General features: G+C 32.5%; 1 protein-coding gene across 2 annotated transcripts in view; it reads right to left on the reverse strand.

The window, feature by feature from the left end:
- The window catches only part of LOC126777223 (transcription factor AP-2-epsilon), a 72043-nt gene that overhangs the window by 45846 nt on the left and 11175 nt on the right, over positions 1 to 15022 (reverse strand). Inside the window, exon 2 of one of the 2 annotated variants that reach the window (XM_050500207.1) lies at positions 9380 to 9496. The exons of the other annotated variant lie outside the window; for it this stretch is intronic. Coding sequence (XP_050356164.1) covers positions 9380 to 9439 — 60 coding nt within the window. The 5' untranslated portion in view covers positions 9440 to 9496. The remainder of the gene's footprint in view (positions 1 to 9379; positions 9497 to 15022) is intronic. 2 annotated transcript variants of the gene reach the window in all.

Below are 15022 nucleotides of genomic sequence, written 5' to 3' on the forward strand. Positions count from 1 at the left end.
TGGTGGAATAAGCTCCAAACCTTCTCCTCAAAATGAGGAGAGGAGGCCTTTAGCCCAGCAGTGGGACATTCACAGGCTGTTTCGGTTCGGTTCGGGATATATATATACTTTGGAAATAGCATTTTTGTAAATGGACTCATATATCTTAGGTATTTATTATAGTATACTTAGATTTCCACTGGGGTGGTTAAGACGTTTATATAATCGATGAATGAATGAATGAATGAATGAATGAATGAGCTTATTAAACATAGTTACTCCTACGATACCCATGGATTGATACGGGATCGCTATATGTGCATTTTATCTGTCAATTTACTACATATATAAATTGGATGATACATACAAATGTTTAGACAGGATGGAATTGGTAGCGGATTTATTTGGTGGTAGAGCCATGTGCAACCCAGTTTGGGTAGCTATCCGCTTATCAAATTTTCAACCGGTTAACAGCGATACTAAGAATTGTTGTGTTGCTATTTGAACAGTGAGTGAGCCAGTGTTATTACAAGCACAAGGGACATTACATCTTAGTTCTCAAGGTTGGTGGCGCGACAATGTAAGGCATGGTTAATATTTTTTGACAATTTACCATAAGGTGGCTTATCTGCCCGTCCATCTTATTTTATCCAAAAAAAAAAACAGACGGATCGGAGCTTAGATTTATGGGTTGATATTATTCTTTATTTAAATATAATGCTTCAATAATTATAAATTGATAAGTTCAACTCTCTTTTAATCTTGCATATATACATATTATGTAATGTCTATATAGTTTGTTTTCATCAACAATACAATATCGTTGCGGTGAAATCAAAGCCGTGACCTTTTGTTACAAGCCGACCTTTTCACCGGGGAGCCCATTACAGCTTCTGATTTTGTATTATCTGTATGCCTTGTGGTATCTTATCAATTTATTACTGTGATATGCAATTGATTTTATTATCAGATTGCGGTAAAGGTATATGCGAAACGATGTAATATAAAACTAATGAAAATACAATAATTTAAATTAAGATATTTTTTTTATAAAAACTTTTTAATGTTGACGAGTAATTAGGACGTAAAACCTTCGCTCAAAGACAGGCACTGCATAAAGAATTATTTACTCTGTAAACCGTCAAAGTGACTTTGACCTTACTCGAATATTTCATGTTCTTTTTTTTAATTTAAGGTAGCGTGTTTTTGATTATGTTAAAAATTTAACACATGATATTATGACGTGTGACACTAATAAAGCATAAACAATAAATACTTTTTATATTCTATCAATGTCAAGTATAGTGGAGAACCAAATGTATAACATCCTTTTTTTAATCTCTCCTTTTTTTGGCAAAGGTAAAATTATAAATGATTACGATAAGGCATTTAAATATTTTATTATAAGTTGATAAAAGAATCACTTACTCCTAAATTTAAAAATAATTACTGAACAAAGTGAGACGTCGTAGAATGGTGACGAATATGCTACCAGCTATTTTTACGTTTTACGAACACGATAATTATTAAAAGTTTATGTATGTATATAGAATTACAGTATATATTAGTATTATGAGTGTTATAAAATTAGTGTGATTTAATTTATATTATACATAATGAGGTCGCACACTTATTGTGAATAATGATGGGGGATGTTGATGGTATTTTATTACATAAAGCTTACTTAACTCTAAGCATTTAAACCCAAATCAAGTGAAGTATTGTTACTTTTAAAATAATCGAATTATCTGCATGTGTGTTTGTATGTTTATCTCGAAAGGTTTAGACTTAAGTATTATTTGAATGATCTTATATTAATATTTGGTATATTTTGAAGCGAGTTACAGCTGCTGCAAATTATGTTAATATTTTTTGTTTGATTATTACCTTAATAAAAATATGCTACTTACTTTATTCTTTTCATCATTTCCATTCGTATATTCAACGCCATTTTGACAATTTATTTCATCATCATTTTTATCACCTTCCATTCTTAAATTATCTTTTAAAGAGTAACCATTTATTTCTTCACTCTCCATGGCGAGTACAGCTCTGACGTCATCATTTGTGTCATTAATTTTATAATCTGTGATTACACATTGATTATCTGGATGTCGCAATTCCAATCTTATTGTTTTATTCGTATCCTTGTCTATGCTTATGTTTATATTAGACTGAGCTATTTTGTCTATAGCGAAACTGTCGTTCATATCGAACTTGGCTTTCCTCTTAAGATTCATATTAACCGATCTATCGATTGATTTACCTTTATCATGTGAATCGATTTTAGCTTCCTCGATAATAAAATCGATTTTTTTCCTTTTGATGATTAAATTTTCATTAAATATGTCGTCGACTGTTAGATTCTGCTCGGTCATATCGGACAGGTTGGTTTCGTTAATTTTGGTCATCCCCGATTTGTACGACGAATTTAATTGGTCACATTGTGTTGAACGGCTGGGGGTCATCGTGGGCCATTGTCGGTTTAACACGGCGTAAATCATCGAAAGATCATTATCTGCATCGATTTGACCGGTATTTACATCAAATATAAATTGACCTCCGATTTCGTACAAAATAAACACATAAAAAAGTTCACTAAAGCTCGTTTAAAACTGGACGCCGTATTGTTACAGCGTTGGGCAATCGTGAACTTTTACAAGATTATTGGTACCATTACCATTCGTATGAGAATTCTATTTTCTTTGGTATGATTATTTCTTCTATCTCTGTCTTGTACATATGCACGTCTCTCTCTAATGATGTTATTGTTTACTCTCCCGATAATGGCATTAGGAATCGATCCAATATGTCATTAGCTGCTTGTAGATGACTATAATATAACACAATAAAAAAACTAACGTAATACAATGCACTTAATTGAAATTGTTAAGTTGAAAATTGTCACTCATACATTAAATAAGTAAAACTTCGTAAGTACGAAACCTCGCGCACTTTTCATTCACACTAAAAAAACTGGCTGGACGAAAAAGTAAGTATTCGAAATTCAAAATTTCCCGCGTTCGGCCACGTGAGCGAGCGCGCGTCGCTCGAGGCTATCACATGGAGTGGGCGCAGCGCGCGCGCCGCCACCAGACATGATAAAGATGGGGATTGCGCAGTATGCACTTAAATATCAGATGAATACACACAAGTTTATTTTAGCTATATAAGGATGCATCTTTAAAAAACAAGATGGTTTTGAATAATAATAACACCGAATAATCATTCGTATCTTCTATTAATACGGTAAGAGATAAAGTGTAATTAAAAATTAAAATTAATCATAATTAATATAACAACATACTTTTACACGTGTTTTTAAAGAAAAAATAGTAATAAAAAATGGAGCTTTAACGAGATTCATCTGAAAGCTTATCACATACTGTACAAAAAGCTTCCTCCTCACACCACGTCGCGAATCTATAACATTATTCCTTTCATATATCCAGTTTGATTGTGATGGTCGTGTGTGCGTGCAAGTAGGTCTCTTTTGCGTGTGTGAGTGTGAAATGATTTTCGTCTCCGCGCGCACGCATTTTGATTTGACCTGAACTTTTTGACAGACCTTTTGTTTAATCTGTGCAGGTTTTAAATTTAGTTTCAGAGCTTTAAGCTCATATGTATGAAATAGTTACGTGAATTTATAAAGAGGTCGCGTAAAAGGTTAAACAATTTTATTGTTTTTTTTTAAGTTATCGTTAAATGTCGTAAAGGCACTAAAATGTGTTTTTACGTAACAAGTAGTACGCAGTAAGCAGTCACTAAGAAATAAATTTCATCTGACTTCGTCTATATATAATTATACTAATTTTCGAACGCGACTTCGCTCTGCATTTACCGTTATAAAATGATCAAACATACATACATAAACTGTTTCTATGCAAAAAAATATGTTATATATTTAGTTTTTGCGTGAAAACCAAATCATGTCAAATGCAAACAAATCAAAATATCCTTATAACAAGCTTTTGAATCATATTACAGGATTAATTTAAATCAAGAAACTAGTCAATATATAAACCGGGTAAACACATTACACTCCCCGTCAGCCTAGTCGGATAATAACTAGTTCATAAGACGTTACATTCGTCTGTCGATTGTCCGTCGGTCATTAATATAGCCGAGATAAAATCAGATATTGTAAAATACGATGTCTGGTAAGCGAATTGCAGAGGCCATGGTAATACTAGTCACATACCCCGGTTTCAATTACAATAAACAAAAGAAATTGCTTAGTTCATCAGTTAAAGTTACTAGAATAGTTATACACAGGTTTTGTCTTCTTCTGTCGTACGTTGAATTACTTATGATTAAAAGGGATAAATAGTTTACTTGGTGGAGCTGCGTGCCTTGCATTTGCCTGTAGCCACACTATCTCATTCAAATTTCTAACCGGAACACAACAATACTATTTCTGTTCAGCGGTAGAATGTCTGACGGTACCACCGTAGTTACGCAGACGGGCTTGCACTTACCACCTGGAGCTTGTACTACTAAGTTTTTCCTTATTATCCCTTTAAGTTATACCTACAAATGAATGTGTACCTTTATTTTTTTATTTTCAATATGTAGACAGAGTGGCAAATGTGGGCACCACCGCCCTGGCGCTAGAATGAATGATGAGTGGTAAAACGAATATGTTTTCAGGCTACTGTAGAATTTTTATAAGGATTCATCATTTGAAACTTGATACTATTTTAATACGTTAACATTAACATTAAAGTTTAGTATTTTATTTTAAAATGTACTATAAATATATTGAAGTTTTTCGAAATTTTTAATTGAAATTGCGATGTGTAGGTACTTGTTTTTAAAATAACATAAATTATATTTATATACTTTTTGTAATAAATATAATAATAACAGCAATTATTAAGTAGCGAGCAATTTTGAATCGTCATGAATTTTAAAATTAATCGTAAAACACATTTTCGCAATGTAGATTATAATAAAGCATACGTGAAACTCAGTAACTTCCATTCTTCACTCAAAACACTATATTTTTTTTCTTCTATACCTGGTGTGTATCTACGTTAGTTGAGCGCAAAATATTCTGCCAATGTCACGTATAAAATAGATAAAGCAATCACTATGTAATTCTCCGCTTTTTTTTTTAATAAACGCTACAAACGTGGCAAGTTTAAAAACTTATAATAACCTCATTCGTATAAATGAGTTCTCCGATCAACCTTTTTTAGATTTTCACTTAATATTGTTTTATTTAAAAATCAATTTCAATTTAAGCTAATCAACGTATCGATTCCATAAAGTATTTGTTTTAACATCGCCTAATCAGTTTTTGTTCATATTGTAATTAATTAGTGCTGGTAATAAAAATGCTTTTATTTAATTTGGATACAATAATGTTGCCATTTTTTCATTCATCACATTTGCATATTACGATATAATTAACGCTATGGAAAATAATGTTTAAAGTAAAAAAAAATATATTACACAATTTACAGTAAAAAATTCAACCACTAAAACAAACATTGTAGTGATTAGGAAATAAATAAAATGGCTGGATTTAATTTTATTATTGATCGCTAACGAGATAACAATAAGGGCTTAAACAAAATACCCTTGATAATTGTTTCATTTCTAAATTCGCTTTCGTCTTAACCAATTAATGAATTTTAAGATAATAAGAGACGAAAATTATACTTAAGTCTACAAAGCCGTTTGTTAAATTTGAAGTTTATCGTGAAATCTTCAAACGGATAGAGTGGTTGTCATTTACATTCGTTGTATTTCCTAAGTTTTTATTTTTTATTTTTAATATAAATGTTAACACGTTCACAGTGCATGCCCCATCGATGGGGCATTTTGAGCAACTCACCGTACGTGAATGCCCCATCAATGGGGCATGAGCCCTTCCCAAGTTTAAAGTTTGTAACTCTGTACACGTATGAGCTAATATGCTTATATGAACTTACACGTGTGAGTAATGAACTAAAGAAAAAATATACGTGAAAACCCGATTACCTTTTTATAAGGGTTGCCAGTTTTCACTATAAAAGGTCGCGTGTATTTTGGGCAAAAATAAAACAATAATATGTTAATCTAATTTATTGATTTTATATTATTTTTATAATTTTCGTATTTATTTTTAATGGCACCTGTTAAAGCAATTCAGACAGAAAGCTTTATGGCACCCCAGACACTCCATATCAGTTTTTTTTTTGCTTTGCGGGCTGATTCCGCTGCTGTACGGCCTTCTTCAATAAAAACTTTGTAACAGCCAGTGCAACGTTTCCTGAAGATTCTTTTTGGGTCACGTCTTGGAATTTTTGTGAGGGAATGGCTAGATCTAGAAGATCTAGCTGGCTGGCTAGAACATTGTGGTGTAGATAATCCATCAGAAGGTGCAGGAAATTGAAGGCTCAGTAACTGTTTAATTATTATTTCATGACCTTTGAGCACAGTCACTTTGCTTTGTGCATTCAAGTCCTTGTATATCAATACTGCGTTAATCACACAAATTGACATCAGATCTCCAGCAATTTTTTTATACCAAAAGCAAGTTTTGCGCACAGGGGAATTGTAGCTGGCGAGCTGGTCTGCTACATCAATGCCTTTTTTGCCACGATTATACTTCATGACTATTTTAGGCTTCAAAATCGGTCTATATCCAGTAGACATTTGCATGTCATGATTATGACATGTTGACATAACCAGTACATCGCGTTGGTCCTTCCACTTCAACACAGTTAAAAAACTGTTCTGTTTTACTGCAATTTCACCCTTTTTTAGAGTTGCGTTGACCACATCAGGGGGAAGGTCTCGTCTATTTTTACGTACAGTTCCGCAAAAGTCTGTTCTACGTTGTTTTAGATATCTGGCCAACCGCACACTGGTGTAATAATTATCAGTCACCAATAATCTGCCCTCGTTCAAAACATCTTGAGCCAATGCAGCTACAACTGAACCTGGTTTGTCAAGACCTTCGACTACTGTATCTTCCCCTGAATACACCTTGTAGCTCCATGTATAGCCGGTGTCTGTGCACAATTTATATATTTTTAAGCCATATTTGCTACCTTTTTGAGGGTTGTAGGTGCGGATATTTAATTTTCCTCTAAACCCGACCATGGATTCGTCAACAGCGACAGTGTCGCCTGGAGTAAAAACTTTTCGTGAATTTTCAATTACTTTGTCTATTAGAGGTTGAATTTTGTAAAGTCTTCCATTCCGATCAGTAGAGTTGTCTGCAAAATGCCAACATCTTAAAATGAGGGAAAATCTGTCGTAAGACATTGAAATTTCGTGAAGAAGTGGATGAAAGTACAGCCTATCTTTCTTCCAATAGCATTCAGTTGTGGGAAAATCAACAAGTCCCGTAAAAAGGTACACTCCGATAAATTTGAGCATTTCATCTGCAGAAACATCTTTCCAACGTTTTATGCGAGAATGCGGTTTCACTGCGGGAAGAAGCTGTAATTGTCCGGCGTAAATATTGGTTTGAGTAACCATCAATCGTATCATTTCGTCATCTACAATTGAGCGAAATATGGTCCACAAGTCCGTATTTTTTCCAAAAATTTGATCTTGTCGCTTGCCGTTGTCGTATCCTGTGAAAACCTCCCTTTCCAATGGCCGTATTTCAAAAGACCACGCAGTAGGCAATATCTGAAAATTAATTCGAGGTGTCCGAGAATGTGTTGGAGCTTGTTCATGCATGCTAGGCTGAAAAGTAGCTTCTTCAGACATCGGCAATGGCAACACAGCCGGCTCATTTTCAAATAATGGCGGCAAAAATCGATCAGGCGAGGACATGCAAGGGTTTTGTAAAGTAACGGATGAATCAGCAGGTGGCAAAACAAGCGATACCTCAACATTATTTACATTGATATACTCTCCGATATTCTCCACCGATTCAATATTTTCATCTAAAAATTCACCACACTCTGAATCTTCCAAGGCCCCCACAAGATTTTCTTCACCATCACTTTCTTCTAATATACGACATAACTCCTCATCTGTTAGAGGTCTGGGTCGATTCATGATCACAACAAAACAAAAACAAAATAATACAAAATTACGTTAGGAAAACTTTTGAACTCTAGACTGTCAACTTGAAAGATAAAAACTTGACACTGACGTAACAATTACTAAAGAATTCATAGTCAATTTTGGTTTATAGATTCATAGATTCAGCCATTTTTTTTACAACGGGCACGGAGCAAAATCTCATACGTGCATGCCACATGTTTGGGGCATGCACGTATGACGCACGTATGATGGGACATCCGTGGGTCATACGTGTATGACCCACGGATGGTTCATTCGTCCAGATGGTTTTTTTTCATATGAAGGGGTCTTAAAATTAAAAAACAATGATAATGTATATCATTTTTACACCTAACAAAACATATTATCCCCAATTGGCGTTTACACTTATGGAGTTATCTCCATAATCATAGCTACACTGTTAACGTGTTAAGTATAAGTTATTTTGTATGTAACACTACCTCTGTCTTCAACTTTTCTTTTACATCTATATAATGTAATGTACATTCTCATTTTAAGGTTTTTACTACAAACGAATAATATGTCATTTTTTCACAAAACATACTTTAGATAATAATAAATATAAACGGAGATAATTGATTTCATTGCCAATTCTAAACATTACGTTAGAAAAACATAAATGATTAATAAGTTATGATATAATTTTAGTATTGTTTTTTAGTATTGTTTTATCTAAAACATATAAAAATACAACAGTATCGTGAATCGTGAAGTTTCTGTCTCGACTATTAACAGAAGTATATACTGTGTTAAATGTGAGCGAAGCCTCTATCCAGCATGTGGGAGGAGGTCATGTGTATTGACATGTCAACAGCTCCCATGGGTCAATGACTTAAGCAATAATAGATGGCACCAACGACACTTTACACCTACGGTACACTTCATAAAAAGTCAAAACTTTCGAACACTTGACATTGATAGGCAAGGAATTTTAATTATTTTTATTTGAAATTGATCAGCTTGACAAAGTGTTTTTATATTTTTAAGTACCGAAATTAAAATAAGCGGCGACTTTCATTTTGTAGGTTATAATAATGATAAAGTTTTGTAATTATATTTTAAGCGTATGTAAAACGATAGACGTGCTATTTATTGCCATCTATCTGTCGGTAGTAGTATTATTTGAGCGCTTGATGTAGTTCTAAGTATCCACAATAGGTAGCGTTAAATTATTTATAGAATCATAAACAATGTACAGCAAATTTACTTCATTTCTATTTAACTCGTTTTACCTTATTATTTGTTGCAGTTATAAAATTTACAAGCTTTTTTAAAAAAAGAACTTAGTTTGACTAAGGTATTTTAACATACCGCCACCTAGCGACGAATAGTCGTACTTTTATGATATGGTCTCAAGTGAACTCACCCAGGTGGCATTACTGTCGTTAGACACAGTTTGAAATGCAGGAACACAACGAAAAGTCATTTTCTTCACAATATTCTCTTATTTCGGTCATCAATTAGATTTCTTCTTGCAGCTTACCTGTTAAACAATATACTGTTTTATATGGGTTTACATAAAAAATTAAGTACACAATAACTTACTATCCATTTTTTATATAAATTTAATTCACAATTTTATTATCCTAACTTCAAGTTTTTTATTTAATTATATAAGTATGAACTGATCTTGAGCTTTTCGAGATTAGTAAATGTAAGATAACCTAAAAATCAAATTAAACATTTCAAATTATCTCTTGTAAAATTATAAGTAGCAACTCGTAATTTGTCTTAATCTACTTATATATTATCCTTATGTTAAAATAATATAAAAAATATGATATATATAATAGGAATCCTTAATTTTATTTAAAACCTACAATTTAGAACATGAAATATCATTAAAAACAAATTATACTTTCATATATACATATATAATATATATTTGTAGATAATATGTTTAATCAAGATATGTTATTAGACAGTTATTAAATGTTTGAATTCTTCTAGTGTGATCTAACAAAGGCAAAGGTCCGGTGTATGATTTATAGAGGTCCGTATTGACGAGATAATTGTTGCTTATTATCGTCTGTCTGAGCGATGACTCTACGAGTGTTTTTTTTAATTGTTGGCGCGGCAATGTTACTATTCTTGTGAGGTTATTATTAAATTTTTTCAACATAGTAGAAAAATAATGTTACTTATACTATTTGATCTAATAAATTACATAAATGTAAAAAATATACCGTACGAAAAAAATATGCTGGTGTTTTGAAATCTTATTAAGAATTGTTAATTATTATTACTTTTTACTGTTCTACTTTTAAATATGTTTCATTTATTCTATGTTTAAATAAATTTATATGTTTCCAAAGAAATATATTATCTTTCTGTATATAGTAGGTAATTTTTTTTTGTTAAATCTAGAAATGTGTTACGACATACGCCATGTAATCCATTTTAAAACACACAATTTTAAAAATATTTCCAACATAAAAAACGAACAGGAATTTTATTGACAGTTATTTTTATGCTGTACTGACGATGAGCACAGATTATGGTAAGATTTCTAGGCATTCCACGCGGCCCGTGCCACGCCTCGGGCGATCGCTGGCCAGCTTTTTATAGCGGCAAAAAAAAGATTTCACAGGAATTTGAACTTTATTTTTGACACTTTTGGTTGATTATTATTCGTACTGTTTTATCGTAAAATATTTTTGTTCGTGCAAGTGTTTTATGTTTCATTGTAGTTTCATGATTTACACTTCAGTTTTTTCGGTTTTCGCTCTGTAACTATGAAATTAATTTTTGTGTAAGTTATTAAATATTTTAACGTTGAGATATAATTCAAATAACTATTTTAAGTAAGTAATGTAAGTTTTTGTTGAATTGCGGGTCATCTTAAATAAAACATGTATGAGTACTACTAAATAAATAATAATAAATTAAAGTGATGCATGTTTTAAGAAGTTTGAATTTTTTTATCCTTTATACTTATATAAATAATTATGCATATTATTATAATATTTTTATGATGATAGATAAATTACATAATAAAAATAAAGGAGTAATAATAAACTCCCAAGTTTAAGACTATAAATAATATTTTCTAATCTTGAAATTTTTTTTTTAAACGTCTATTATTAACCAATTATTTTACGAAATTAACTAACAACATTCCACTCTGTGTTTAAGCTTACGATTAAAATTTATGTAAAAACGGAAGTCAATATGCATTACATTTCATGTCTAAAGGTCCTTTTTTAGAACTTTCTTCAAGATAAAGTAACTTTTATCGCTTTTATAATAGCGATTGTTTTTGCTAGAAAGTTTGGAATGCGTATTAAAAATTGGTAGCCCCGTTCATTTCAACATTCCATTCCCGCCTGTTCGTTTTTTGAATCTGGGCTTGTATTAAATTGCCAGTAATTTACTTTTTTTTTTCTTGTGACGGGCTCAGACTATCAATAAAAGTGTAACAAAATGAATGTACAGATTCATATTCTTTGTATACCTACCGATTTATTTATAAAAATAATTCGATGTAAGGAAAATATGAAATGATAAATTTATTATATACTTTACAACTCCGTAATATTGCAACATGAAGTTAAGCTAGGACTATACTATTTAAATAGCTATGACTTTGAAATGACACACATAACGATACCTTATTCTTTTTTTAAAGGACTCCAAGGGTCTTCGATGAAACCCTGATCTGAATGCCCAGAGCCACGGAGACGTTGTCAGCACCATTCGTCTTCCAATTTTTTTTTATTGTTTATTAAATTACATAAATAAACTTTATTTTGATTTAAATATAGTAGTAATATTGTTCGTCAATGTGTCTATCTCTTATTGATTTGTCTAAAATCTTTTTTCCTTCTTGCCTGTGATGGAGTCAGGAAAAAATCTATATTTTGATATATTTTTTTAAATAAACGTACCTTACGTTGTTATTATTATTATTACCGCATGTTCCTCAAATTTAAATAGTTTTACTGGTGGTAGGTCTTTGTGCAAGCTCGTCTGGGTAGGTACCACCCACTCATCAGATATTCTTCCGCAAAACTACTTGGTATTGTTGTGTTCCCGTTTGAAGGGTAGAGCCAGGGTAATTACAGGCACAAGGGACATAACATCTTAGTTCCCAAGGTTGGTGGCGCATTAGTGATGTAAGCGATGTTTAACATTTCTTACAATGCCGTACTGCTTTTTTGCGGTAGAATATCTGATGAGTGGGCGATACCTACCCAGACGAGCTTGCACAAAGCTCTACCACCAGTAAACTTGTATTGTAAGCAGTGTGACAATGCTAGTTTAATGATGAAATGATAAAAGCGTTTACTCATTTTACAGGGCGAACTAGACTTCGTTACCGTTAATGTCAAATATCCTATGACAGTGTCCCATCCTAGTGACAATTTGATATTTCCTTCTTCTTAATTCTTCTTCTTCTCTTTTAAAAAAAATGTATATATGTGTATTTTTCTTTTTGAAAATGTACATTTTAAAGCATACTTATGACCTTTTAAACTTGCATTAGTGGATTGCTATTCTTTAAATCGTTCATATGAGATAAACTTACACCACCTCGAGTCAATCCTTAATCTTCGGTTTCTGAAACGTTGGTTAAAGTCGGGTTAGTATTAGTTAGTCGGTTGGTTAAATACATATGAGTAGGCAATGGTACGGACGGTTGGTATGACGTAAGAGGCGACCAATGAGTATTCAGCATTTAGATTAGTTAATCTGACTTTGATCATTTTAGAAACAGGCGGTTAACCTCAGACAACTTTTCGAATAGCGTCTAAGAGCTTTAATACATTCAAGATTTTAATCACTGAGTAAATGTAACGAAACTGGCGGGGGCGTGGCGGGAAGATTGATGCTCACTCGCCGGAGATTGAATGATGACGTGTGTAATATGGACTTGGATATTGTGATGCTGTTCATCTATCGACAGAAAGAGACAGATAGATAAGACTTTAGAGGAAGCTTTATTATATTGGCAACGAATTTGTGTGTATGTGAAAAACCGGATAAAAATATACGTATAAATTTTATTGCAATTGTAAAAAGTTTTTCGAAATTGTCAGTTGTTTATCTGCTGGAATTGACTGGACCCGTATGCTGTGACGTCAAACGGGACGCTGTGTCATGCCGCCTCTCAGCTCTCTACTCGGTATTATTTCTATTATAATAAAAAATATATTTTTACTTTCATTTACTTGTTTTAACTATAAATGCTTTCAATAACCTTCAATATCCATATTTCCTTACGTCCCGTGACGTCATTATTCTAATATTAGACACAAAGTAAAGCATGCAAAGTCGCAGGTTATAATTGTAATTCGTAAGCAATTGTAATGACGGCACGAGTCAGTCTCGCTCGTAACTCGGATACTTGTAATTAAATTTAACATCCGAAAATCATGGACTTTTATCGCTTAAGACTGTTATTAAATATACGTACTTTTTCGTGTTAGACGGTGCGATTTATTTTGCTTTTTTTTTTTTTTTTTACCGCAATTTCTGACGTCAATATTTCAATAACCAGTTATAGTCTGTGGCTCGGTCTTATTAAGGTAGTCGTAATTAATTTCAAATATTATTTCGCCATTGAAACTAATATCAGTGACAGAAAAAAAATGTTAATTAGAAATATATTTTGTGTATAATATGTACCTATATATATAGAATGGATGGACTTAAAACTGGGCAGACAGGCTGGTTACCTTTATCATTATAGCTTTATTTTTATTGACGTTTATATATTTAAAAAAATAGTACAATCGGCAAGTAATGTGACAACTTTCATCATTTTTTTGTCAACCAAATGTCAACCATTCCTGCTTCTCTAAAATACGCTTTCCTGTAATTTTCCGTTCAAATTCGTCTGCTATGCCAGTTAACCCTTATCTGGACAGGGTAGTTTACATCCAACAAAAAATAATTACTTTCATAGCTGGAAACTACAAATTACTATTACAGACTTTGTTTCAAGGTTTTTTTAAACAACATTTATTAAAAAAAATATAAGAGAAGCAGAATTAAGAAGCTTTGCAAAAGGAGCTGAAGCTTTTGAAAACAGTTGAGACTACAAAACCACCCTTTTCGCTTTATTAATCAACAATAACCCTTTTTTGTATTTTAAACGCAATTAATAAAAACCAATGTTAGCTACTGTATAATCGATAATGATAGCCTCCCAACCATGGAGTATATCCCTAATGAAATACGTGCGGTTACCGCGTTACGAGGCGGGGCGGCGCGTGCGACGGTCACGACTCGTGTAACTCAAGCTTAACTTTAATTAAAAAACAAGTTGAACGAGCGAATCATTGTCTTTGGAAATTGATGTTTTTTTTTTTTTTAAAGTAGCAATAACTTTAAATCGTAAATGTAGTGCAAGACACGCCCACATACAGCCCAATAAAGGATTAGACCTGTATCATTTTTCCATGTCACCCATAATATCTTGGACAAATTAATTTTCCTTTATTTATTTTTTAATATCTATAATTATGTTATGGTTTTCATTATTCCATGCAACCATGACGCTCCCCATATTGCATTGATATATTAATATGCCGGACTAACATGGATTTATCTATACATTTTCAGAAAAAATACAATGATTTTTACAATGTCGAAGGTGTCGAAGGAAACGTATAGTGCGTCTTGGTAACACAGGATCCGGTGAAAAGTGGTTATTAACTCTTAAAATTGATAGTATTTTCAATCAATCATTACGACGCCATTTTTAAGTGTTTTAAGTTTCAGTGCCAAAGGGAAACAAATTATATAAGCTATGACCTAAGTGAGAGTTTGTTTTATATTTTATCCCTTGTATTCCAATTTTATTGAACCTTAAGTGTAGTATAATAAGAATGGTTTTTGGGTGTACATAAGCTCATTTCAAAAATTCCCTGGTACAGTACAATAACAGCCTGTGAATGTCCCACAGCTGGGCTAAGGGCTCCTCTCCCTTTTTAAAAAGGTTTTGGAGCTTATTCCACCACGCTGTTCCAATGCGGGTTGGTAGAATACACGTGTGGCAGAATTT

Source organism: Nymphalis io, chromosome 22 (assembly GCF_905147045.1).
Source record: "Nymphalis io chromosome 22, ilAglIoxx1.1, whole genome shotgun sequence".
Lineage (NCBI taxonomy): Eukaryota > Metazoa > Arthropoda > Insecta > Lepidoptera > Nymphalidae > Nymphalis > Nymphalis io.